This window comes from Anas platyrhynchos, chromosome 21 (genome assembly GCF_047663525.1).
Source record: "Anas platyrhynchos isolate ZD024472 breed Pekin duck chromosome 21, IASCAAS_PekinDuck_T2T, whole genome shotgun sequence".
NCBI lineage: Eukaryota > Metazoa > Chordata > Aves > Anseriformes > Anatidae > Anas > Anas platyrhynchos.
The window spans coordinates 17,472,635-17,496,133 of record NC_092607.1 but is presented as its reverse complement, the minus strand read 5'-3'; the positions used below and the strand labels follow the sequence as shown (position 1 = coordinate 17,496,133).

General features: G+C 68.1%; 3 protein-coding genes across 11 annotated transcripts; 1 reads left to right on the top strand and 2 right to left on the bottom strand.

Moving 5' to 3' along the window:
• Positions 1–1,374: 1,374 nt before the first annotated feature.
• On the bottom strand, positions 1,375–9,327 carry SLC52A3 (solute carrier family 52 member 3). 7 transcript variants are annotated; one of them, XM_038166249.2, is made up of 5 exons: positions 9,187–9,327; positions 4,169–4,316; positions 1,966–3,032; positions 1,731–1,854; positions 1,375–1,634 (listed from the first exon to the last, which is right to left on the bottom strand). In XM_038166249.2, exons 3-5 carry the CDS (start codon positions 2,982–2,984, stop codon positions 1,422–1,424), a joined length of 1,356 nt encoding a protein of 451 aa, XP_038022177.1. In that variant the 5' UTR covers positions 2,985–3,032; positions 4,169–4,316; positions 9,187–9,327; the 3' UTR covers positions 1,375–1,421. The 7 variants fall into 7 exon arrangements, with proteins under 7 accessions (XP_038022177.1, XP_038022175.1, XP_038022176.1 ...); XM_038166247.2 differs by lacking the exon at positions 9,187–9,327 and adding an exon at positions 4,576–4,814; XM_038166248.2 differs by lacking the exons at positions 4,169–4,316; positions 9,187–9,327 and adding an exon at positions 4,010–4,162.
• FAM110A (family with sequence similarity 110 member A) lies at positions 7,189–12,225 on the top strand. Of its 3 annotated transcripts, none has more exons than XM_027472777.3 (2): positions 7,189–8,194; positions 10,447–12,225. In XM_027472777.3, exons 1-2 carry the CDS (start codon positions 7,886–7,888, stop codon positions 11,539–11,541), a joined length of 1,404 nt encoding a protein of 467 aa, XP_027328578.3. In that variant the 5' UTR covers positions 7,189–7,885; the 3' UTR covers positions 11,542–12,225. The 3 variants fall into 3 exon arrangements, with proteins under 3 accessions (XP_027328578.3, XP_071882420.1, XP_071882419.1); XM_072026319.1 differs by lacking the exon at positions 7,189–8,194 and adding an exon at positions 8,223–8,686; XM_072026318.1 differs by lacking the exon at positions 7,189–8,194 and adding an exon at positions 9,316–9,454.
• On the bottom strand, positions 12,186–22,529 carry ANGPT4 (angiopoietin 4). Its single transcript, XM_027472766.3, has 9 exons — positions 22,028–22,529; positions 18,556–18,711; positions 18,298–18,419; positions 17,789–18,021; positions 17,165–17,280; positions 16,931–17,032; positions 16,687–16,853; positions 16,101–16,231; positions 12,186–16,005 (listed from the first exon to the last, which is right to left on the bottom strand). The coding sequence occupies exons 1-9, from the start codon at positions 22,322–22,324 to the stop codon at positions 15,845–15,847; spliced, it is 1,485 nt and encodes a 494-aa protein (XP_027328567.3). The 5' UTR covers positions 22,325–22,529; the 3' UTR covers positions 12,186–15,844.
• Between the last annotated feature and the right edge of the window lie 970 nt (positions 22,530–23,499).

Below are 23,499 nucleotides of genomic sequence, written 5' to 3'. Positions count from 1 at the left end.
GGGAGAAGCCAAGAAGAAAGGGCTCGGGCGCACTCCTGGAGCGCGCGCCTGGGTGGTGAGGGTTGAAGCCGTCCCTTCCCGAGCAGCTGTATGGAAATAATCCTGCGAGCTCGGGGGGCTGGGGGGGGGACTGATCCCCCCTGGAGATGGGGGGGGGGAAGGATGGAAGGAGGGGGGGGCAGGGGGTCCGATGGGCGAGGGTCTCCGAGGGGTCCTGGTTGTGGGGTTGGGCTGCGCAGGAGCATCCCCAGGGGGGTGCGGGGTACAGGGAGGGGGCTGGACCCCCCCCACCCCGTCAGCTCCTTGCACCCAGCTCCCAGGACGGGACGAGCCCCCCCCTCCCCGAAGTGCCCCCACACCTCCTGCTGCTCCTCAGCCCCCTCCTCAGTTTCCTCACCCCCCCTCTCCGTGCCCACGGGGCCGGATCCTGAAGGCCACACGGAGCTGGGAGGGGGGGGGGGGCTGCGGGACCCCCCCCCCCCCCCGGGTGGGCAATTATCAATTCCAGCCTCGTCCTTCTCGCAGCCGGGGGGGGGCCGGGAGCTGGGATCTGCATGGTTAAGGCACAGCGGAGCGGGGGTCCCGGGGGGAGCAGATTGCCAGACAAAGAGCCGGGGACAAAGGCCCGGCTGCCTCGTGCCCCGGGGAAGGGGCGCACGCGCGTGCCGCCCGGTGTCCCCCCCCCCAATCTCCCCTCCTCGGTGCCCCCCTCCCGGTTTCCCCCGTTAACGGGGTCTGGGTGCAGCCGGGCACCGGGTGGCACGGCCCTGGCGTCCCCGGCCGTGAGGGCCCCCAGCTGTCCTTTGCCTCGCTCTGTGCCCCCCCCCGCCCCGTGGTGCCCGTCTGGGTGCAGGGGGGGTGCTGGGGGTGCTGGGGGGTGCAGGGTGATGGGGGGTGATGGGGGGCATGGTGGGACCCCAGCAGAGGATGGAAACCCCTGGGCAGCTCATCCCGACCTGCTTTGGTGCCCCCCGGTGCCATAAAAGCTGCTGTCTGCCCCCCCCCGACAGCAAATCTCCTGGTCTCTATGTCCCCGGGGGGGGCACATTTATCCCTGCTCTCCTCAGCCCTCTGCAGCCCCCCCCCATCCTGGGAATGGGGACGGGAATAGTGCCGGGGACAGAGCCGATGGCACAAAGGGTGCACGGGGTGGGCACCCTGGGGGGGGCACCGTGCCAAACACCACCCAGACCCCCCAGGGAAGGGACGAGCGGTGACCCCAACACCTCTTCACACCCAACACCCCCCTGCTGATTTAGGGGAGCACCCGAGAACCCTAGGGGGGGTGGCACATCCTGGGGAGCCCCAAGGTGCGCAGGGTCCCGGTGCCGCGGTGCGCTCCGGGGGGCGTCAGGGGGGGTTCAGAGGCCAAAATACTGAGCAATCTCCTTCTATTTGAACCCGAGAAGAGGACGAGGAGCTCAGGCCGGGCACTGCAGGCTGCAGTAGTCGGCGGAGGTGAAGAAACCGTAGATGTTGACGAGGGGGAACATGAGCAGGGCGCCCAGCAGGGACCCCAACTGCTCCAGCGCCCCGTACCACACCAGCGCGCTGTGGCTGCGGCTCCGCAGGATCACCCCGGCCATCACCTTCACGTAGGACAGCGTCCCGGTGAACAGCACCCAGGAGAGGACCTGGTGGCACAGGGGAGAGCGGTCAGCCGGGGGGTCGTGGGGTGGGGTGGTCCCCCCCGAGAGCTCTCCAGGGTTGAGGGACCCCAAAGGACTTACGATGACGACGTCGCCCCACTGGGACTGCTGCAGGAGCGGGCAGGGGCTCATCACGGCGATGGCCATGTTGTAGGCACCAAAAGCTGTCCCTGCCAAGGTGAGGGCGCCCAGCAGGACCAGGGACCTGCAAGGGACAGGCGGGTGACACCGGGGAGCACCAGCCCAGCTCGGGGAGGAGGCACCTTTTCTCCCCTAGAACCCCCAAAAAGGGGCATTTTTGGGGCTCCGTACCCACCTGCTGGGCAGGAACATGGCCACGATGCAGGCGAGGGGGTTGGCCATGGAGCTGAGCGTGGCCGAGAGGTGGTAGGCGGTGTTGCCGTAGGGCAGGCAGGAGTAGGATTGCACCGACGGCAGGACCCCGTTGGTCAGGGAGCTCACCCAGGCGATCAGGAGGTAGATGAAGGCGAGCTTGGCCAGCGGGTGGGACGCCGTCTCCAGGGGGTCCTCCATGGGCCGCTTGGTTTTCTTTGGGCACGGGTAGCCACCGCCTCGCCCCGAGCCGGCTGCGTCCTCGGGGATCTGGTCGAAGGAACTGAGGATGATGGTGCTGGGGACGAGCTGCTGCTGGGACAGTTCCCAAACTTTAGGCTGCCTGGCGAGGAAGAAGAAGGCCACCAGGCAGGCCACCATCATCCCAGTCATGAGGAGGAAGAAGAGGAGGGTGGAGAAATTGGCCGGCAAGTAGCGAGTCTCCATCTGGAAGCCGGGGCTCCCCGTCGTGTTGGTGACGTTGTCCGGGAGGGTGACGTTGACGCAGCTGGAGATGCCGGAGCCCTGGCCCAGGGCGATGAGAGCGGGGATCAACCCGCTGAGCCCTTCCCCGATGAAGAAGGTGGTGAGGTACTGGGGCTCCAGCTGCATCATGAAGGGCAGGAACGTGACGGAGGAGGTGCAGTCCACCAAGGCCAGGAAGAAGGTGAGGATGAGGAAGGCGGTGCTGTGGGGCGTCCCCGCGATGAGGGATGTCTGGTTCCAGAGGAAGGCCAGCAGCAGGCAGGCCACGACGCCCAGGGACACCACCACGTAGATGACGGCCACCTCCTTCAGCGAGCCGGGCCAGAAGCGGTGCATGAGGGTGACGAAGAGGGGCCCCACGTTGGCCATCTGGATGATGATGGTGATGTAGGAGGGCAGGTCCCACTGCTCCGGCAGCACCCTCACCAGCAGGGGCAGCTCGACCCACAGCCCGTTGATGGCCACCCAGGACCCCGTGCCAAAAACGCAGGCCAGGAGGTGGGTGAGCAGCGCCATGGCTCAGCAGCGCCCGGCGCCCCCCCACTCCAGGGCGATGCCGCCGTGCTGTGGGGAGAGGCTGGGCTCAGCGACACGGCTCAGGACCCCCCCGGACCCCTATCCCGACCCCCCCTGCCCGTGTCACCCCCCTGCCCGTGTCACCCCCCTGCCGCTCCTCTTTTATTGCCAGGACGCAGGGAGTGGCACGGCGCAGCCCGGCACCCCCCTGTCCCAGGGGTGAGACCCCCCCCAGCACCTCGGGACCCCCTCCTGCTGCCCGCAGCTGGTGCCACGGGACCCCCCCTTTGCCCTGCCTGCGGCACCTGCCCTGTGTTGGGTTGGGCCCCGTTCCGGAGAGCCAAGGCCACGCCGCGCCAGGCACGGAGCCAGGATGGGGACCTGGCAAGGTGTTGGACCTGGCCCTGCTTATGGCACAGCCGGGCACGGCACGGCACAGGAGGCACGGGAGGCACGTGGATCTCACCTGGGGGCTGTGGGGCTTGTGCAGCCTCTCTCCTGGGACCCCAGACCCCGTCCTTCCCACCGCACCCGCGGGCAACGCCGAGCGGCGCCCGTCTCCTCCCCGCCGGTGCCGTACGAGCCCGGCAGGCTCCCCGGTGGCCCCGGGGGAGAGGGGGCCCCACGGCCTCACCCGCAAAACTGGCCCTGGCTCATACCAGCCAAGCTGAGTCAGCCCCACACCTCATCCCCTGCCCACCCCGGCACCTGCTGCCCTTCCGTGCGCCCAGGCTCCTGCGCCCGCTCCCCACCGGCTTCCTGGAGACGTTGGGGGACCCCCCAAAATCCGTGCCCCCGAGCCTCGGGGAGGGCAGGGGGGTGCAGGATGAGCGGCCACAACTTCAGGGCGGAAGGATCCTGGTGTCCAGGGGCTGAACCCAGGCAGGGTAACGGCCCACAAACGGCCTCATCCTGGCCGGGAAGTGTTGGGGACGTTGGGAGGGAGCGGAGGTGAGGAAGAGTCGGGTTCCTGACCTGAGATGTCCCCGGGGAACCTCCGGGGAACCTCCCCTGGGGAAACTCACTGTGCTTTTTGGGAACCGGAGGCAGCACGCTGGCTGGCGGCAGCGAGTCCTTGCTGCCTGCCGGGGGCCGTGACGTGAGCCGGGCACGTCACTGCCTCCGGATGCAGATGGGTGGCAGCACGGTGAGCTCCTGCTCCTGCTCCCAGCGGGCAGACTCACCCCTGGCTCGGGGAGCAGCTGGCGGGGGGTCCCGCGGGTCTCCTGCCTCCCGCTCGGCTCCAACGCCGCGTTTTCAGGGCACCTGCCCCAGGTCGGGGGGGCGCAGGAGGTCCCAGGGGGGCTCACGAGCCATGGGGACGGTCGGGTGCTGGTGCAGGGCGAGGTGAGACACAAAGCAGAGGAGAGGATGAGGGAGAATCGCGGTGGTCCTCGGAGAGACGAGTGCCCGGGGGGGGCAGGGGGATCAAATCCCACCCTGCCCACCCACCCCAGGGACCCCTGCCCACCCTGAAGGAATGGGAACAGCCAGAGGGGGCTGGGGCTCAGGGACCCCTTTCCTTCTCCCCCCATCCGGCATTTTTGGGTCCCCTGGGCCACCACGGCACCGGCCACCGGGTCCCCCTCACCTCCGTGCCACCGAGCCCAGCTCGCCCCACGCAGCCTCTCGGGGGCCTTTAAGCTCCAAACCCAGCCCCGGTGGCCAAAGTCCAGCTGTGTCCCCTCCTAACCCTGTCCCTGGCGGCTCGGGGACAGCCCAGCCCTCGTCCTGCCCCCGTGGGCAGCTGTCCCCTCGTGTCCCCACGTGCTGCCAGGGCCAGCCCCGTGCTCGCCGCCTGCCCCCGCGCACCCTTGCCTGGTGCCGGTGATTATTCCTGGATGTGTCACACGCTTTGCCCTTGTCCCCAGTTGAATGGTGTCCCACCTATTTCGGGCGTGCAAATGTCACCGAGAGGTGGCTGGGATGGCAGCAGGGCCACGGGCTGGGCCGGGTGGCTTGGGGACACCGAGCACGGCCACCACGGAGCCGTCCTTGCAAGGGGGTGCGTGGCCGGGATGTGGCCGTCCCACGGGGCGCACGCCACCCATAAATGCTCCTCTGGCACCTCCACCTCACCCTGGGGACCCTGGGGACCCTGCGGGATGTGACCACGAGCTGTTGGATGAGATGCTCGCATCACCCAGGAGCTGGAGGGGTGCAGGGGACAGAAGCCAGTTGGTTTTTTTTGGCAACCTGGCGCTGGCTCGTCCCAGCACCCAGCTCCCCGGGACCCCTCGCTCCAGCTCTTCCCCCAGCACCCACAGGGTGTCGCTGGGCGAGCGGGCTGCAGCAGGCTGCAAATACCTTGTGCAATGCCCTGCCTGGCCCCTGCCTGTCCCCTGCCTGTCCCTTGCCCATCCCCTGCCTGCTCTGCCCATGCCCAGCCCCGCTGGGGTCCTCACCAACCCCTGCACCAAGCTCAATCCTGCCTCCACCATCCCCATGTGGGATCCAGGAGCGGTGGGGGCCCTTTTTTTGGGGTTCCCATGGTCTCTTGGCCACGTTTTGGGGGTGGCAGCTCCAGGATGATGCGCGAGGGCTTGTGCTGGCGCAGCTGAGCCCCCAGCTCCCGGTGGGGCCGGCGATTGTCCTGGGTTAATTCGGCAGCACAAAGGAGCCGCGCAGCCTCCGCCAGCCTTTCCCCAGGGCTAATTGGCTTCGTCGCAGGGGCTCGGAGGGGGGGCACAAAGGGGGTGACAGGCGTGGGACCGAGCTCCGCACCGCTGCTCCGTGCCTCTCGCCCAAAATCCTGCCGGCACGTGCCGCCTGCCGTGCCTGGGGAGGGGTGGGGGCTGTCCCCCCCACCCCGTGCCGTGCAGCAGCTGAGCCCCAGCCCCAGCCCCGGCCCCCTCTGCACCCCCAGCAGATGCGAGCGAAGGCCCCGGAGGCAGATGGCAACATTTGGTCACCGAGACGTCCTCCACGGGACTTCACCGGGCTCGGGCAGGCCCACCGGGAAGCCCCCTCCATTTCCCCACGTGCCCCCCATGGGTGAAATGGCACCGGAGGGTGCAGCGGGGTGCCGTGGATGTGGGTGATGGGGAGGAGGAGCCAGGGAGAGTTTTGGGTCTGTCCTTGAGCCCCAGGACCCCCCGCACCCCAGGGACCCCCGATTCCCCCAGGATATCGCGTGCACCCAGCGGTGCCCCAGTTCTCCCAGTCCAAGGGTCCAGTTGGATGGGCACTGGGGGAGCCCAGGGGGGGCGCAGGGACCTGCTGGCGGGTCACCACCCATGGTCCCTTCCTCCCCTCCATCCTCCTCCTCCTCCTCTCAGCTCCCCGTCCCCATTTGCATCCCATTTCCATGTGAATGGAGCAGGTCAAGTTGAAAGTTGAAAGCTGGCGCGGGGGGCGCCTGGGGAAGGGGGCCTCTGCCCGAGGTGAGAGCCCAACAAAAGGGGGCCGCATCCCCAGGGCACGGCGCTCGCCAGCCCTCGGCCACGGCCCCGGCCCCGTTGCAGCCCAGCCACCATCTGCGGGCCTGGAGCTGCTCAGACAAAAGCCTCGCACCCGGCACGGCCCCATCTGGCGGGGCCCCCGCACCCGGGCACGAGCCTGGCTGCGGGGAGCGATGCGCAGAGCCGGGCAGCATCCAGCCCTCAGGGTGATGGGGAGCGAGGCTGTGACCGTGGGACCCCCCCCTACCAGCCCCGCAGCCCCCCAGGCAGCTCCCTGCGCCCACCCTGGGCAGGGATGGGAGTGGGGAAACTGAGGCAGGGAGCAGGGGGTGGCTGGCACGGGGCCGCTGCGCGATGCCGGGTCCCTTTCCCAGCTCCAGAGCTGTTTGTAGCCTGGTCTGGGTGAGTGGCTGTAATTAACCGCCAGCAATTAGCACGTGCCAGGTGAGCGTGGCAGCGGAAGGAAGGTCCCGTGGGGGGCACAGACGAGGAGCCCAAACCCCTCCCCGGATCCGGGGGCTGAGCCGGGCCCCGTGCCAGGCACCCGCCGCCCCGCGGGGCGATGCCAGGCACCCGCAGCCACCTCCACCCAGCTCCTACAGGGAGGATTTGGCCTCTGAGCCCTCTTTATTCTTATTTTTTTGGCTCTTTCATGGCTGCCTTTCACTCCTGGGGGGTCCTGGAAGCTGCACGTGCAGGGACCCAGCCCCGAGCGCCCGTGGGAGGCGAGCACGGAGCCAGCACCGGCACCCACCCACCCCTGCCCCATCCCTGCCCGCTGCGGAGCCGCGGGACGGGCGGTGAATGGGGCGCTCAGGGCATGCTCCTGCATTGGGCTGCCCTCCCCAAATCCATCCCCGGTTTCCCCCCGGGGGGAGGGCGAGGCAGCGGGGCGCTGTCTGGCTGCAACGCCCTGCTCCGAAAGCACCCGGCGTGCCCGGGCAGCTGCCTGCAGCCGCCTCCTGCAGCCCTCGTGGGTGCTTTTGGCACGGGGACGGGGGGGGGACACGCAGCCTGGTTGCTCCCACCGGGCAGATGCCCAGGGCTCTGCCCCCACCTGTGGCACCCGGCGGTGCTTTTCCGCGGGGACACGCCGGGAGCTGCGGGGACACCGCTCTGGGCGCAGGCCAGCAGCTCCCTGTGGCCCCAGGCTCGGTGTCCTTGTCACCTGGCTGAGCCGCTTTGTTTGGAGGCACAGAAACCTGCTGGACTTTGGGGACTTTTGGACTGTGGGGGCCAGGGGCTGACCGTGGTGGCAGTGACCTGGGGGCCGGCACGGGCACAGGGGACCCGTCCCTGCGGAGGCAGCGGGTGCCCACGCACACCCTGTGGGGCTTTGGGGAGGGTCCGAGCCCTGCCTGGGCGAGGGCAGGGGGTGGTTTGGGGACGTTTTAGCTCGGGTTGCAGAGCTGTGGTGGGGCCCTTCCCTCCTCCCCGACCAAACCACGAGCGTGCTCCTGCATCCACGCTGCCCAACCGGCACTGCCACGGCCACGCTCCATGACGCAGCCGCAATTAAAGCCTGGCCTGGCGTGGAGGAAAACCCCGTGCCTCCGCGGGCACGCTGGCAAGGAGAGGTGTTTTCAATCCCTTCCGAGCACCACCGAGCTGCCTCGGAGGGCGTCTTCTTCTCCCGGCGGTGACTCAGAGGGAGCCGTGAGCCACCTCGCCAAGGGCAGACCCGCTCCAGTGCCGCCCCGCAGGGAGCAGGAGAGGCCACGGTGTGGGGACGCAGCAAACACGGGGCCACCGAGCCACCAGGGGACAAGCACGGGTCAGGGAGGCTCCGACGGCGCAGGGCAGATCCAGGTAGGTGGCGGAGGTGGTGCCGTCCCGTGCCGGTCCCGTGCCACCAGCACGGGGCTGGGTCACCGTGGCCGGGCATAAGTTGGGTGGCCAGCTTCTGTGCCGGGGTGGCCACGCTCCATTTAGGTTGGGGATAACCTGGTTTTGTTTTCCGGGCCGTTTGGAGGGTGGCTCGGCTCAGTTTGGGGCGGCTGTGCCAGGCTGGCAGCTCCCCATCGCCAGGAATGCGGAGCAGCAGGTCGTGCCCGGCCGGGCCGTCCGTGCCAGCAGGGAAATGGGAGCCCACGGTGGGCACGGCAAGTTTGCTGGGGATCCAGACCCTGCGTGCTCGTCCCTTCACCCATCAGGAGCTCCCCAGGGTGCTCCCAGTCCCTGGCACAGGTTGAGGGGCAGCAGGGGGGGCTGCTGGCAGGGTGGTGCGGGACACGAGGGGTGCTGCGGCACGGGCACCCCACTGACAGCTTCTCCCCGCAGCCTGGAAAGCACCCAGAGGGGGTGAGTCAGGCTCTCGTGTCCCTTCTCCACCAGGGCTGGGTGACGCAGGGCCTCGGGGGAGCCTGGTGGTGATTTCCTCCCAGCGGGGTTCGCCCCTGGGCATCTCCCCTCTGGGCTTCGGTGCCCCCGCTCCCTGCAATTAGCCCCGTTTTGCCATGGGGTGTGTGGGCAAGGGGGGACACCAAAATCCTTGCCCAGCGAGGATTTCGGTGCCTGGCACTGCTGGGGAGGAGCGCTGGGCTCCCCGTGGAGGGGTGCAGAAAGCCCCCCCTGGATCCGTGCTGGTGCAGGGGCTCTCCCCAGCTGCCCATGTGCCTGCCCAGTCCCCACGGACACTTTTTGGGTCAGGCAGCAGTGCCCCCCCTGGGGCAGGAGACGGGAACAGGGGCAAGCAGTGACCCCCATGGTGCAGGAGACGGGGACAGGGACAGGAACGGGGACAAGGTCGGGGACAAGGACGGGGACAAGGACGGGGACACCACCCTCCCCTGGCTGCTCACCCATCGCGGCGCACCCGGGGGCTGCACCAGGGACCCTCGTAGGGCCGGGGGGTCAGGCTGGTGGGCTCGGGCTGGCGGCCACCGTGGGGCCGTGGGGCTTTGGGGCTTTTGGGCCGGTTCCTGCCGCCCGCAGCCGCTGTGCCGTGGGGCTGTACCCAGGAAGTTGTGCAAGCAGGTGAGCGGCCACAGGTGAGGCAGCCAGCTCGGGGCCGCTGGGGGAGGAGGAAGCGGGGCCGTGCTGGCCCCACTGTGCCCCCCTCCTGCACTGGTGAGTGCCTCGGCTCGCCCACAGCTCCCCCAGGCTTGATTGTGCCCAAAACCAGGCCCTGTGGGGCTGGGGGGGCTCGGTGTCAGGGGGGGTGCAGCCAACTTGGTGCTCGGCCGGGTTGGAGCGTTGCCTGGGGGGGCGGATGGCAGAGCCCCAAATTGCAAGGGGGGGACCCCGGGGGATTCTTGGAGCAGCTGGGGAAGGGTTGGAGGGTGCCAGGGCTGCTCGTGGCTGCGGGGTGGGAGGGCTTGGGGAGGGTGTGGGGGGCACGGGACAGGCTGTGCCCCCCCTCCTATGGGTGGGGAAGCTGCCTCAGTGCAACCGTTGGGGCAGGCGGGTGCTTGCTGTGCCTGGCGGGCTCCCAAGGGTGCGGGGTTCACGGGCCTCCAGCGCGGCTTTTGGCAGGGGAAATGTGGCTGGGAACCCCCCCTGGGCTTTTTTGGGGGGGGGCTCACAATGGGGAGCTCCTTGCTCCCCATAAACTCCTTTCAAAGAGGAAATAGGGGCAGGGGGATAGGATAAGGGGGGGCTCTGCAGTGGGGCTGAGCACCGGGGGTGCTGCAAAGAGCGGGGACCCCCAGGTTCCCAGCCCGGTGGGGTGCTGGGCGCACGGAGCCAGCGGTACCCCCCGGCAGGGTGATGCCCCCCCAGCACGGCCATCACCGAGGGGCTGCTCTCCCTTCCGGGGCTCCCCTTGTGCCGATGTCGGGGCGCCCTCCCCGCGGCCCCATTGGCCATGGTGCCGTTTGAAGCAGGCTTTGCTCCGCGGATTGGCCGGGTTTCCTTGCGTTTCGGGGACGCCAGCCGGAGGCGTGGTCCCTTGCCTTGAAATAGGAAGCTCGGCGCAGCCGGAGCAGACAGCGCGGCACCGCACAGCCCCGCGCAGCCGCTCGGGCCTTTGTCCGCCCGCGGATCCCCCCCACCCCGGGGGCACGGGCAGGAGGCCCCCAGCGCCCCGCCGACAACCCCTCACCCTGGTCCCTTCCTTGCAGGTCGCGGCGCGTGCCCCCCGCGCCCCCCGAAGCCCCCCGCAACCCGCCCGGACGATGCCCGTCGAGGCGCTGAGCGCCGGCGATGCCACCAAGGGGGCGGCGGTGGCGGCGCCCTTCACCTCGGCCATGCCCATCCGCATCCTCAACAAGGGCCCCGAATATTTCCGACGGCGCCTGGAGCCCGGCGCGCGGAAACCCAGCGCCGTGGAGAGGCTGGAGGCCGACAAGGCCAAGTACGTGAAGAGCCAGCAGGTCGCCAGCACCAAGCAGGAGCCGGTGAAGCCGCCGCTGCTCAAGCAGCCCCTCTTCGCGCCGGCCGTGCGCCGAGCCATGCTCACCCCGAGCCGTAAGACGCCGCCGGGACCACGCCGCTCGGAGGCCGGCGCGACGAAGACCTCCCTCAACCTGGAGATCCTCAACAACCTCATCAACATCTGCGACAGCCCCTTCCCCAAGGCGGAGAGCCCGCGGGGCCGGGAGTGGCAGTGCAAAGCGGAGGCGCCCAGCGCCGTGGCGGAGGGGGCCGGCAAGGCACCGGAGAGCCCCGCCGCCACCAAGCCCCCCAGCACCGTGGCCGTGCGCAGGGTGGACGTGCGGCCCTGCGGGGCTCTGCCCTCTAGGGTGGCACCCACCGGCCAGGTGACACCGGTGGCCTTGTCACCCGCCCCGGGCAGGCTGCCTACGGCGGCGGCGACGGCGGCGGCGGCGCTGAGCTCGCCCAACCGCCCGGAGAGCGCCCGGCGGCAAACCCTGCTGCACCGCTCCAAGTCGGACCTGAGCGACCGCTTCTCGCGGGCCACCGCCGACCTGGAGCGCTTCTTCAATTACTGCGGCCTCGACCCAGAGGAGGTTCGGGACATGGGCGCCGAGCATTTTGCCCGCGCCAGCTCCGACATCGTGTCCGTCAAGTTTCACAGCGTCAGCACCGCCAGCTCCGAGGGCGGCCGCTCGCCCCGCAGCGCGGCCACGCCGGAGGGCCGGCCGGCCGAGCGCATGCCCTACGGCATCTCGGTGGTGGAGCGCAACGCCCGCGTTATCAAGTGGCTCTACGGGCTGCGCCAAGCCCGCGAGCCCCAGCAGGTCTCCAACGTGTAGCGCCGCTGCGCGCCGGCGCACGGTGCCGATGCCGGAGCGGTGGGGACATCCGGGACCCTCGGACTCGGGCGCCGTGCCTCGTCCCTGCTGCTCTTTGGTACTTCGCCTCCTGATGGAGCTGGCTCTGGGGGGGCCCCAAAAGCAGCAGCCAGGTCCCCGTCAGCCCGCGGAGGGCTGGGGGTGAGGCTGAGCCTGCTGGCATCCTGCTGGTCGGGGCTGTGGGGTGCACGGCCGGTGCCACCCGCACAGAGGGGGCATCCCGGCTGCACCCATGGGTGCCAGCGTGCAGGAGCGCACGGGAGCCCTGAGGGGCACTGCTGGGGACCTTGCATGTGGCCAGGGGGTGAGGATGCATGCGGCTGGGGGGGTGGTCACAGGCGGCCCCCATCCTAACGTCCTGGTGAGTGTCCTGGAGGAGCTGGGTGCTCTGCCAGGGGGGCCAGAACCGAGCTCCCCTCGGAGCAGCCCGGGTCTCGGTGTGTGCGTGCGTGTGTTTGTGTCTCCCTTTTTGTCTGTCAGCAAGAAAGCCCAGGCATGCTGTGCCCTCTTATTTATGAAGACGGTTTTATCGGTCTCCTCCTCGTTTCTACTGGTTTTCCTGATGCGTGATCTGTAAAAGAAAAAAAAAAAGAAAAGACAAGTGATAACAACGGAGAAGGTTTTATTAAATTTCTCAGCTTTGGATGCCGCGTGTGTGGCTGTCTCTGGATGTGGTGGGGAAGGACAGCCCTGCTGCTGCCTAAGGGCCTGGCCGGGGAATTACCCGGGCAGAAAGGGGCCAGGAGAAGGGCTGGGCCTTGGTGCTGGAGGAATTCATGCGTTTGGGCATCCCCAGAGCGCTGGGGACCGGGGAGAAGAGGGTCACAACGTGCCCCTTCCCTGCAAACCTCTCCTGGAGTCACCAGCACGAGGCGCGCTGCCTCTGGCCCTGGTGGTGCCAAGCCAAGGGGTGCCAGGCAGTGTGCGTGCCGTGCCGTGCCGTGCCGTGCCGTGCCAGCGCGGGGCCCGGAGGGTGCGGCGGGGTGGTATTTGGGTCTGGCAGGTCCCGGCAGAGCCCGGCTGCGGGATTCCCCTCGGCACCGCAGTCAGCGCCGCGCCAAGCGCGCAGCCCTGCCGGGCGCTGCCTTCGCGCCCTCTGCAGCGAAACTCCTCGGAGCTTGGCCGTGTCCTCGCTGCTCCGGGGTTGCGAGATGAGGAGGAGATAGCGGAGACCTCCCAGGCACCGGGGAGGCGAGGGGATGAAAGGCGGCGCAGGGAGAGCTTTGAAGATGAAAGCGCCCCGCGTGTTCTCCCCGGGCAGCCTCGCGCGGCTGCGGGCTCCTGCAGCCCCGGGTTCCTCGCGGGAGGAGAGGCAGGAGGGGGTCCTGGTGCCGTGCTGCTGGGGAAGGGGGCTCCAAGGGCACCCAGGGAGCCCCCACTTGGGACACGGGGGGCGCGGGAGGGCTGCGGGATGCTCGCAGGAAGCAGGGATTTGTGCCGCGCACAGCACGTGGCGGCGGGGCTGCAGCAGCTCCCGGCCCAACCCCGCTCCCTGCAGGGTGCCCAGAGCCCCCACCCCACACACAGAACCCGCTCGGCTCCTCCAAAAGAGGCCGGGCAGGTTTGGGAGAACCCCACCCAGGGCCGTGCTGGCCACGCAGGGATTTGGGGACAGGATGTGGCCGGTGAGTCAGGGCGGCCGGCTGGGGAGGCAGCGCGCACCCAAGGGATCCTGGAATAATGATGGTTTGTGGGGTGCTGGGGGCTCCCCAGGGAGCCGGACATGGGGCTGCCACCCCCCCAGGGGAAGCTCTGCGGGATCCACGTCCCCGTTCCAGGCTGAATCCGGCTGTGCTGCCGAATTCCTCAGCCCGGCGTGTCCCTTGAGCTAAATTTACCACGGAGAAGCCCCCCCCTGGTCGACCCTCTTCTGGGGAGCGGGGCCGAGCACCCCCTGGCACAGCCGTGGCGAGGCGACGCGTGGCCCCCCAGGGGTGCCCCCCTGTCTGTGTGTCCCTGTGGGGGACAGGAGGACAGCCCCAGCCCCCCACTGCCCTGGGGGACAGGGGGACAGGGGGCCAGCCCTGCCCCACGCTCCCCACGCTCCCGATCACTTTCCCTGGCAGCTGCCTCCCCGTCGGCTCCGGTTTCGGAGCGGAGCCACAGCTGAGCCCACCGGGTATTTATAGCGGGGAGTAATAATGGGGGGGGTCTCCGTGGCCCCCACCCTGCCTGTTCCCGTGTCTCACATCCCACATCTCGGGGAATTGCCCCCCAACCCCATGGATGCCCCGGGGGGAGAGCGAGGGAATGGCAGCACCAAGGTTTGGGAAGGGGCACAGGGGGGCACAGGGGGGCATGGGGGGAGCACGGGGGGGGGGTTGTAGGGCTTGCAGCCAGGATGCTTGCAGCCCGCAGAGCCTCCGGGCGGCCCCATTTGCATTCTCCATTTTTTAATTATCACGCACGGCCCCACTGATGAGCACCTTGTGGGAAGTGGCAGCTGCACCGCCTGTTTTAATCAGTGTTAATTAGCGAAGGCCTTGAGAGTGGGGTTGGGGGCAGGCCCGGGGGGGGGGGGGAGCTGCCCGCGGGCTGGGTGCTGCGGGGGCAGTGGGGTCAGGGAGGGGGGTCAGGGGGGTCCCTGCTCTGCAGCTGCCACCACCGCTGGTCCCCAGGGCTTTGGGGGCACCGGTGTCACCCCTGTCCCCTACAGATGATGCTGTGGGGTGGTCCCCGAGCTGTAGGGCCGAGGGGGATGGGGCTGGGCACCAATTTGGGCACCAGGCTGGGCTCTGAGCCCGCAGCACCCAGCCTCATCCATGCACCGAGCTGCCCGGCCTCAGCGGGGCACGAGGGGGACGAATGGGGCTGGGAGGAGCAGTCCCTTCCCCAGCTGGGTGTGATGGGGCTGGGGGCGCATTTGGGGTCTCGTTCCTCCCCAAATGACCCAGGCGTCACGAGGAGGCTGCTGAAAGCTCCCTTTATGTGGAGTCCGTACGTGCGGTGCACGAGGGGCCGAGGCAGCACCGCGCTGTCCCCAGCGGTGACCCCAATAAATTTAATTTTTAAATTTTTTTTTACTGGGGTAATTTAAAAAATACCCCAGTAAATTTAGCTCAGGGGACACCCCACCGACTGCTCGCTCCTGCTCCTGCTCCTGCCCAAATTGCTGAACCAGGGGCAGCACGGACACCCCCCCGCACACACCACGGGTCCGGGGACGCCTCGCTCCTGGGCAGGGCTGGTGCTGGGGGGGCGGGGGGGACACGGGTGCTGCCCGGCGCAGCTCTGGGACAATAAATATCTCTTCGTACAAAAATAAAAACGTCTCCGTGCCAAGCTCCAGGGCGCGGGGGCTCCTCCCAGCGGATGGAGACCCGGCTGCGTTTCGCCCCGCGCTTTCCAAGCCGCCTCCAAACCCGTCTCCAAATTTGGGTTTGCCACGTGCACACAACCACAGGGGCTGGAGCTGGCAGCACGGGGGGGGGGGGCTCGGCCCTGCCAACACCCCCCTTCCCCTCCCTCTGACCCCTGCCCCAGCCCTGAGCCACCCCCAGCCTCCAGCCCCCTTCTGCTACCCCCCAGCCCCTCTCTCCATGTGCCACCCCCAGCCCCATCCCACCCCTTCCTGGCTGCTGCCCCCCACCAGCACCCCCCAGCCCCCAGAACCAGACCCAGGTCCCCTGTGCCTCGAGGGACGCCCCTGTCCCTTCCCACCAGCCCCATCCCGCGAGGAGCAGTGCCCAGCGTGCACGGCTGGCACGGGGATGGCACACGCGGGAGGGGACACGCAGGGGACAGCCGTGTCCCTTGGCACAGAGATGCCACCAGTGCCTCGAGCTCCCGGGGCACTCGCACGCCGGCTCTGCTGAACCCGCGGGGAAAGCAAAACGGTGGCAAAAAAGCAAAATGCAATGCCCTAAAACACAGAGAAAAGGCAGAGCCCGGGCTGTCTGCCCCTCCGGGCTGAGCGCACAAGGAGGTGCCGGGGCTCCCAGACCCCTGTCCCTGCTCAACGTGGCCAGAAACCCCACTGACATGGGGGGACGGTGAGAATTTGGGCTGGGAAAGGATGGGTTACGCACACCAAAGCTCAGATGGAGCAGAGCCCCCATGGGTCCCACATCCCCGAGCTCCTCGGCACGGCGAGCGCCTCCCTCGCGGCCCCGCTGCCGCTCCGCACGGGCTCCCAGGGGGCGAGAGGAACAAGAGTGAGGAATAATAACTGGGGGAAAAGCTTCCCTGCAGCTCCCTTGCCGGGCGGCTCAGTTCCATCGGGGTCTGGCACGGGTTTGGGGCCGGCACGGGGTCCGGCAGCGCGCTAGAAGCCCGCGGGCCGTATCAGCATGCGGGTGCCCTTCAGCGAGTAGCTGGGACCCTGGAAATAGTGCCAGCGGATGCCGTTGAGCTTGCGGATGTTGTGCCGGGCCGGGTAGTAGATCCCGTTCAGGTTGGAGAGCCCGCAGGCGTCGAACCACCAGCCTGCGGGAGGAGGGAGCGGGGCGGGAGCGTGCTGCGGGGCTGGGCACCGGGTTGGGGGGGTGATTTCAGGACCCCAGCCCCAGCTCCCCGCTCACCTCCCGACAGCATCTGGGCGCATTTGCAGAGGCAGTTGTCGTTGTCGGCGTCGCGGGTGCTGAAGTTGGTGCCCTGCAGGGCCAAGCCGCTCTGCTGCCCGGCCGTGCCGCTGTAGTCCTGCAGCGAGAGCCTGCGGCCGAGGGTGACGCACCGGGTGTGCCATCAGCACCCCCTAGATGCTTTGGGGAGGGGGTTAAAAAGCCCCCCAGGCCCTGTGCTGTCCCCCAGGCCCTGTCCCTGGCACCACAAGGGTTTGGCATCCCCGCGAGGACACGGATGCAGCACCCTGGGGACGAGCCCTTTTGGAGAGGAGCGGTGAGCCAGTGCGCCGGCTGCCTGCTGGGGTGGGAAATCCCTCGGTTTTAACGCAACTTCAGGCATCAAAATCCACTTTGGGATTTCGAGAACCAGGGGGAAGAAGGAGCAGGCAGCACAGCCACATCCCCGGGGAGGAAATCCACTGAGAACCCCAGCAAAAACCCCACCAGGAACCCTGCAACCTCCTGGGCACCCACAGCGAGCCGTGCCAGTCCTGGGGGCTGGGGGCTGCGGGGGGCCAGGGATAATTCGCCGCCGTTCTCCTACCTGTAGAGCTGCCTCTCGCTGCCCAGCTGGAACTTCCCGTAGTGGGCATAGACCTGGCTGCCCTCCCAGTCCCGCAGCTCCACGCGCAGGGCGTAGGGCGCCCGGCTCGTCAGCAAGTGCACGGCTTCGTTGCCCAGCCAGTGCTCGCCCGCCGCGTCCCCAAAACCCTGGGGGAGCCACGGGGAGGGTGGGTGCGGGCGGTGGGCACAGGGGTGCCCCAATTCATCCCTGTCCCCGCACAGACCTGCTTGTACTCCCTCCAGCTCCTCTGGAAGCTGAGGCTGCCGTTGGCACGGAGCTGGATGACCGTCCAGCCCCCGCCGTCCGTCTCCATGTCACAAAAAACCTGCAGCGGGGAGCAGAGGGGCTCAGCCCATGGCTCGGGGGGTGCCCGAGGACTCCCCATCCTTGGGCTTGGTGCAGCCACTGGTATGGGGTTTGCATGCATGAGCAGGAGCCCCCCCCGGGCTGCGCTCACCTTTTTGGGCTCGCTGAGGTTGGCGATGTGCAGGGTGTAGACCCCGCTGGTGTGGAAGCCGGCTCGGCGCAGCTCGGCGCAGTCCTGGAAGAGCTGCTCCTCCCCGGGCAGCGAGGCTGGGGGCAGGGGGGAGGCATTAACACCGAGGGGGGGGACACCGGGGGTGCAGCCTGTCCCAGCCCCACACCACGCAGGTGGATGTGCAGGGCCCTGGGGTGCCCTCCCCACCTCGCCGTGGGGTGCGCCGGTGGCACCGGGGCTTCCCACCGTGCGAGAGGGCAGCGGGGATTTCAGAGCCCCCCCTGGTCCCGCAGCCCTGCCTGGTTTTTCTGCTTTTCCCCTCTCCCTTCGGATGCTTTTTTGTGTCCCCTGGTTTTCCTTTTTTTTGTGACATTTCTGTGCGTCTGGGTGAGGGGGTGGCCACGCTGCCACCAAACCAAATCCCCCGGCTGGTGTGCGCCCTAAAGTGGGTGCCAGCCCTTCCCATGCGGGCACGAGGCTGAGCTTCTCTTGGGATTCTTCATTTTTGGGGTGAAATCACCCCTGTGTGAGCCGGGCATCTGCCACCCCAGGGTCCCCAGCCCCCTCAAACCCCCTCCAGTCCCTCTGCCTCTCCCCGCTCACCTCTGCCCTGAGCCACCAGGCGCACCAAGCCCTGCACCGCCTCCAGGAGCTGCAGCTGCTGCCTCTGGAGCAGGCTGGAGTTGGCGCTGGCCGCCAGCAGCGACTTCTCCAAGTCCTCGATGGTGCCGCTCTGCCGGCTCACCACGACCTGCAGCCTCTCCTTCTCCGAGCGCAGCCCCGCCAGCTCCGCCTGGTGCTTCGCCTCCATCTCCAGCACCCGCACCTCCAGGATGCTGAAGGGGACACGTGGCGGTGACACGGGCTGAGCGGGGAGCAGAGCAGCCCCAAAACCTGGCTGTGGATCCCCAGCACCCCTGCGAGCTGTCCCCATCCCCGGGGACACCTGGCAATTCTCAACCTCGTGGGTGCCCTTAGTGAGGGAGGGTGAAGGTGAAGGAGGAACCGAGCTCAAAGGGGCTGTGATGGGGCTGTGCAACCCGCAGGGCCCCCAGCGAGCCCTGGAGGGGCTCCAGCCCTCCCAGAGAGCAGCCGGAGCCCCGGACCCTTACTTGTTCCTGCTCTGCAGCTTGTGGATCTCGTTGGTCTGCACCAGCAGCTGCTTCTCCAGCTTGTTGGTGGACAGCGAGCTCTCCAGCAGCTGCATCTCGATGCGCGACGTCTGGTTCAGCACCTGCCCGGGAGCAGGGGGAGCTTTGGGGTGGGCAGCGGGGTCCCCAGCCACCAGCGGCAGCCCCCTGGGCGCACAAAACCTGCCCCTGGGGCGGTCCTGGGGGCAGCACCGAGTGCCCCACGTCGCTGCCACCTACCTGGGCCTCCACGTCGGTGAGTTTTCGGGTCTGCTCGGCGCTCTGGTTGAGGAGGGAGCTGCCGATCTCCAGCATGGTGGCCGTCTGGTTCTGCACCGCCGTCTGCTGCAGCTGCGCCATCTCCGGCTTCACGCTGCTCTGGATGTAGCTCTCCAGCTGCGGACGGCAGCGAGGACAGGACGGGTCAGTCGGGGAGCTCACCCCAAACCCAGCCTCACCACGGCCCCCATCCTCCAAATTGGCACAGCCCGGGAAGGTTTCAGCATGGCACGACCCCTCCTGGGTGCTTCGAGGCAGCCTGCGTGGCTTTGGCACCAGATTTGGCATCAGCATTGGGCTCGGCACCAGCTTTGGCATCGGCACCAGCATTGTCCCAGCTGTCCCAGTTTCCCAAGCCTGGTGGCATCTCCCTGCCATCGTCCCCAGCCCTGGTGACAGCAGCTTTTCCGGCACACGGTGCTGCCCCACGGCGGGGCAGCGCTCGGGGCTGGGAAGCAGCCGGCTGCGGACACGGCTCCGAAACATCTTCCGCTTTCCCAGCCCGCGGGGGACGGGCGCTTCCCAGAGGGGTTTCTATTTCTGGCGTCCTCGCCGTGAGCTTTCCATTCGGCCCCTCTCCGGGGTGACAGCCTCGCCGAGGGCTGCAGCCCCCGGCCGCCCCACGGGGGCCGTGGGGAGCGGAAGGGACGCGCTGCCGCCCACGCTGGGAACGCGGCCCTGCACCGGGGCTGCCCAACCCGACCCCTTTCCCACCCCGAGGGTCCCGAGCTGCCCGCGCCCCCGCATCCAGGTGGCTCCTGCCCCCCCCGGTGAGCTGGTGCAAGGAAAGCCCCCGGTCCCGGTGCTTGTGGCATGGCGGTGCCGGGGCACCCAGCCCCTTGCCGCACTTGTTAGTGCAAGGTGAAGTGAAATCGCCTCTCTTCGAGCACTTGGGGGGCTGATGGCGCAGAAAAAATAATGGTGTAACCCCCCCAGTGGCTGGAAGGTAAAGCTGGGGGGGGAAGGAGCATCCCAGCGTGGGCACCTCGGGCTGCGCCCAGGTCCCCGGGGGCTTCCCTCGCAGGGAGGAAGCGGGGAGCGTCTGAGAGCCGGGTCTGGAAAACATTTCCCCAGCTGAGTGATTGCTGGAGAGTTTCCCTTTAACCACGTCGTTAATCTTGCTGCTTCTCAGGGCTCGGGGAGGCCTCCTCTCCCTCTCGATCTTGCCTTTTTTTTTTTTTTTTTTTTCAAAACAAACATCCCTCTGAGCGCGGGGCAGTACATACCCGTGGAAAAGGTCAGGCTGGCACTTGGGGGGGGGCTGAGAAAGAGCCTGGCTCCAGCCCCAGCCCCAGCCCCGGCTGCTCCCTGCGATCTGCCTCTTTTGGGGGTCCCTGCCCCTTCTGGGGGAGCCCCCGAACCATGGCTCTGCCTAAGGAAAAGGAACTGAAGAGGGGCTGGGGTCACCCCAGGAGGGGGCTGCGGGGCTGCGGGTGACCCCAAAAGGCTCCCTAGACAGGGCCAGCGCCAGGAATGTGTCCTGAGTCCCTCTCAAGCCTGGTGCAGGGAGACCAAGATCGGGCACTGCCCAAAATTCGCAGCCTGAACAAAAATTTCTGCCCAGCAGCAAAACCAAGCAGAGAGCAACCACCGGCCGGGAGTGCAGCACGGCCACCCCGCTGTCCCCACGCTGGGGACACATCGCCAAAAGGGCAGCCACTGGGGACAGTCCCCGCAGGGTCTCAGCCCCGTGGTCAGGTTGGTGGCACCGACAGGCACCCAGTGCCCACGTCCTCGGCCAGTGCCACCAGTCTGCGTGCCACGTCCTCACTGGTGTCCCCGGCTGTCCCCCCTGGGCTGCGCTCGGCTGCGTGGAGAGGGTGACCCCGCACCCAGTGTCCCCAGTGGGGGCTGTGGTGGCAGAGGAGGGGGCTGGCGGGGTGGGGAGCCCTGCAAGGGGCTGGGGGGGGTCCTGCCAGAGCCACGGGCCAGGGCACAGCGTGAATCTGCCCCGCTGGCAGACGGGGATTTGGCGTTGTTTACAAGCCGTCCCCGAACCCCGGTGCCTCCTTCGAGCCCAGTTTGTTTGTTCAGGCCTGGAGTCCAACCAAAACAAGCCTCCTTGCGCAGTCCCAGTTAAATAAGGAAAGCAAAGAAACAGAAAAAGAAAGCAAAAAGCAAAAAAAAAAAAGCAAAAAAAAGAAATAAAAATCTGCCTGTGCTGGAGGGGCTGTGCTGCGGGAGGGGACGGGCACTGGCCGCTGCCCCCTGCTCCTGGGCTGTGATTTTGGGCACCTCTGCCCAGAGCTGCCCAGGTGTGAGGCTTCATCCTGCCTGCTCCGGGGCTGAGCAGCACCCAGTGGGGCTGAGCAGCACCCAGAGGACCCCATGGCAGCACCCTAGGGTGCAGGGACCCCGGGATTGCGCGGAGCTGAGGTGCGCAAACGCCGCTGGAGCAGCGTCCCCGCAGCGGGGGGCATTGGTCACCGCCAGCCTGGCCTCGCCGCTCCCTCTGCAGCACCCACAGCTGGCTTTGAGAGGAGTTGGGGCAAATTTGAGGAATTTGGGGTCTGAGGCAGCTGAGGAGGGGACAGGGACAGCCCTGGGTGTCCCCACGGGTGCCCGCTGCTGCTCTCCGCGTCCCCGGCGGTGCCGCTCGGCTCGGGGGCGGGTGGCACTTGGGGACGAGCCTCTTGCCCCGTCCCCATCGTGGGCACCGCGGGGACGTGGCCCCGGGGGGAGCCTCCCGGGAGCTCTTCCCGGGTGTGACGCAGGCGGCCGCTCGCTCGGCTGCAGATGCGGGGTCAGGAGGCACCGAGCGAGACCTCGGAAAGGAAAAACCTCTTCCTGCCTCGCGCCAAGGGGCCGGGGCTGGGGGGCGCAGCAGCACCCAGGACGGGGGTCCCCAAGGTGGGTGGGGGTCCCCGTGACGCAGGGGTCCCCTCCTGCTGCCCGCAGACCCCCCTTTTGGACCCCACAGCCCCTCCGGTGAGGCTCCCCGTGCCCCGTTGGGGCTGGCCGGCTGGGATCTGTGATTCCCACGCAGAGCCTCAGGCGGTGCCAGGAGTTTTTGTGAAGCCCATAACGGGGAGAAGGATGAAGCTGGAGAGGTTTCGCTGGCCCCTGCCCTTGGGTTCCTGGCTCTGCTGCCCTCCCAGCGGGGCCACATCCTGAGCCGGGATGGGGAGAGCTCAGCCCCACGGGGTGCCCGGCACCGCTGCTGCGGTGGGCACCAGGAGGGGACCCGTGGTGGGGGATGCAGGGCGGTGAGAACTGCTGATAAGTGGCATCCGTGGCACCCTCTCCATCCCCTCTGGTGACAAAATTGGGGCAGGATCTGTCCCTGGGGCTGAGCCCAGCGGGGAAGGCGCAGAGCTGACCGCAGCAAGCGGCATCGGCGGGTGTAGGGCAGCTGCGGGGGGCACCCCCTTACCCACCACCCTCCTCACCGCCTCCCCTCACCCCCTGGCACCCCACCACCGCCTCCTCCTACCTTCAGCAGCCACTGGGTGCTGTTCTCCAGGATCCTCTCGAGGTGCTGCAGGCGCTGGGCGGCCCCGCGGGTGGCGTGCGCGGTGCCGGCCGGCGAGTCCCGCTGCAGGAGTGCGTTGGAGGGGCCGGGGGCGACGCTGGGAGGGCAGGGAGCGGGGTCAGCCTCGGGCAGCACGAAGGTGTAGCTGCAGTGCCCGTGCTGCACGCGGTGGAAACGCCGCCGGCCGCCCCCATCCAGCACCCGCCGCTGGGCTGTGACCGCGCACAGAGCCGCCAGGACGAGGCCGAGCGCCCGCATGGCACGGGCACGGCACGGGGAGCCCCCCCTTTTCCTCCTCCCCCAGGCACCCAAGGGTGCTGCGGGTGCGAGGAGTCGGTCAGTGGGTGCTGAGCGCCCAGCCCCGGCGCTGCGCCCTCGGCATTTCCTCCCGGCGCGCTCTGAGCGGGTTTGCGGCCGCCCCCGGCCTCCTTTTATCGCTCGCTAGGCTGGGTCTTGCAAGGAAAAAAAAAAAAAAAAAAAAAAAAGGAAAAAGAAAAACAAAAGGGGAAAAAAAAAAATCTGTTTAAAAACAATACTTCTATCTTTTTTTCTCTCCTCCGAGCCCGCTGCGGGGAGATCAAGTTTCACACGTGATCTTTCCATGTCTCACGCACACAGAGTCCGGCCACCCCTGGCCCCCCGGCCCCCCACGTCCCCACTGTGCCCTCCCCAGCCCCGAGCCCCTCGTCCCTTTCCCATAGGGTCCCCCCCATCCGCCCTCGCTGCCCCCTGTCACCCTTGGGACCCCCGGGCCGTGCTCCCCCCGCCTGCAGCTATTTATATCAGGGGAGGAAGCCGAGCGCTGCCTTCGGCTGCTGCGGCCGTGGGACGAGCCCGCGGGGACCGTGGGGACCCGGCGGAGGGTGGTGGGACCCGGTTGGATCCCGTGTGGGGTTTGGGGCTCAGCCAGCGTTTTCCTCCTGCCCCCAGGGGGCTTGGGCTGCCCTTTTAGGGTTTAGGATTTGGATGCAGACCCCGGCCCCGCAGAGCGAGGAGCAGCTGCTGCGGTGGCCAAGCTGCATGGGACGGGGACATCGTTGGATATCCCATCTCCCCCAGCCTCACGGGGGTAATTTCAGTGTCGGGGGGCCGACCCCAAACACACACCATGCCCCCATTCCACTTGTGATCTACCAAATCCGTGCGCATGCTGCCCACGGTGCCAAAGGGACGTCCCCGCCAGCCCCAGGAGGTGCCGTGCAGACCCCGGTGACCCCCACCTCCGCCTGCCCCATGGATATGGGGTGGCCTGGGGACACCCCAAACCCACCCCGGGGTGTGGGATAAAACAAAATGCCCCTGCAACCCTGGCTGTGCCGTGCGCCCACGCGGGGCGGCGCAGCCATCCCATGGCCAGCACGGGGCCCCAGTGCCTGGCGCGGAGCCCACGGGGGCCAGGCTACGTGCCGGGCTATTTCTAAGCTGTCCCAGGA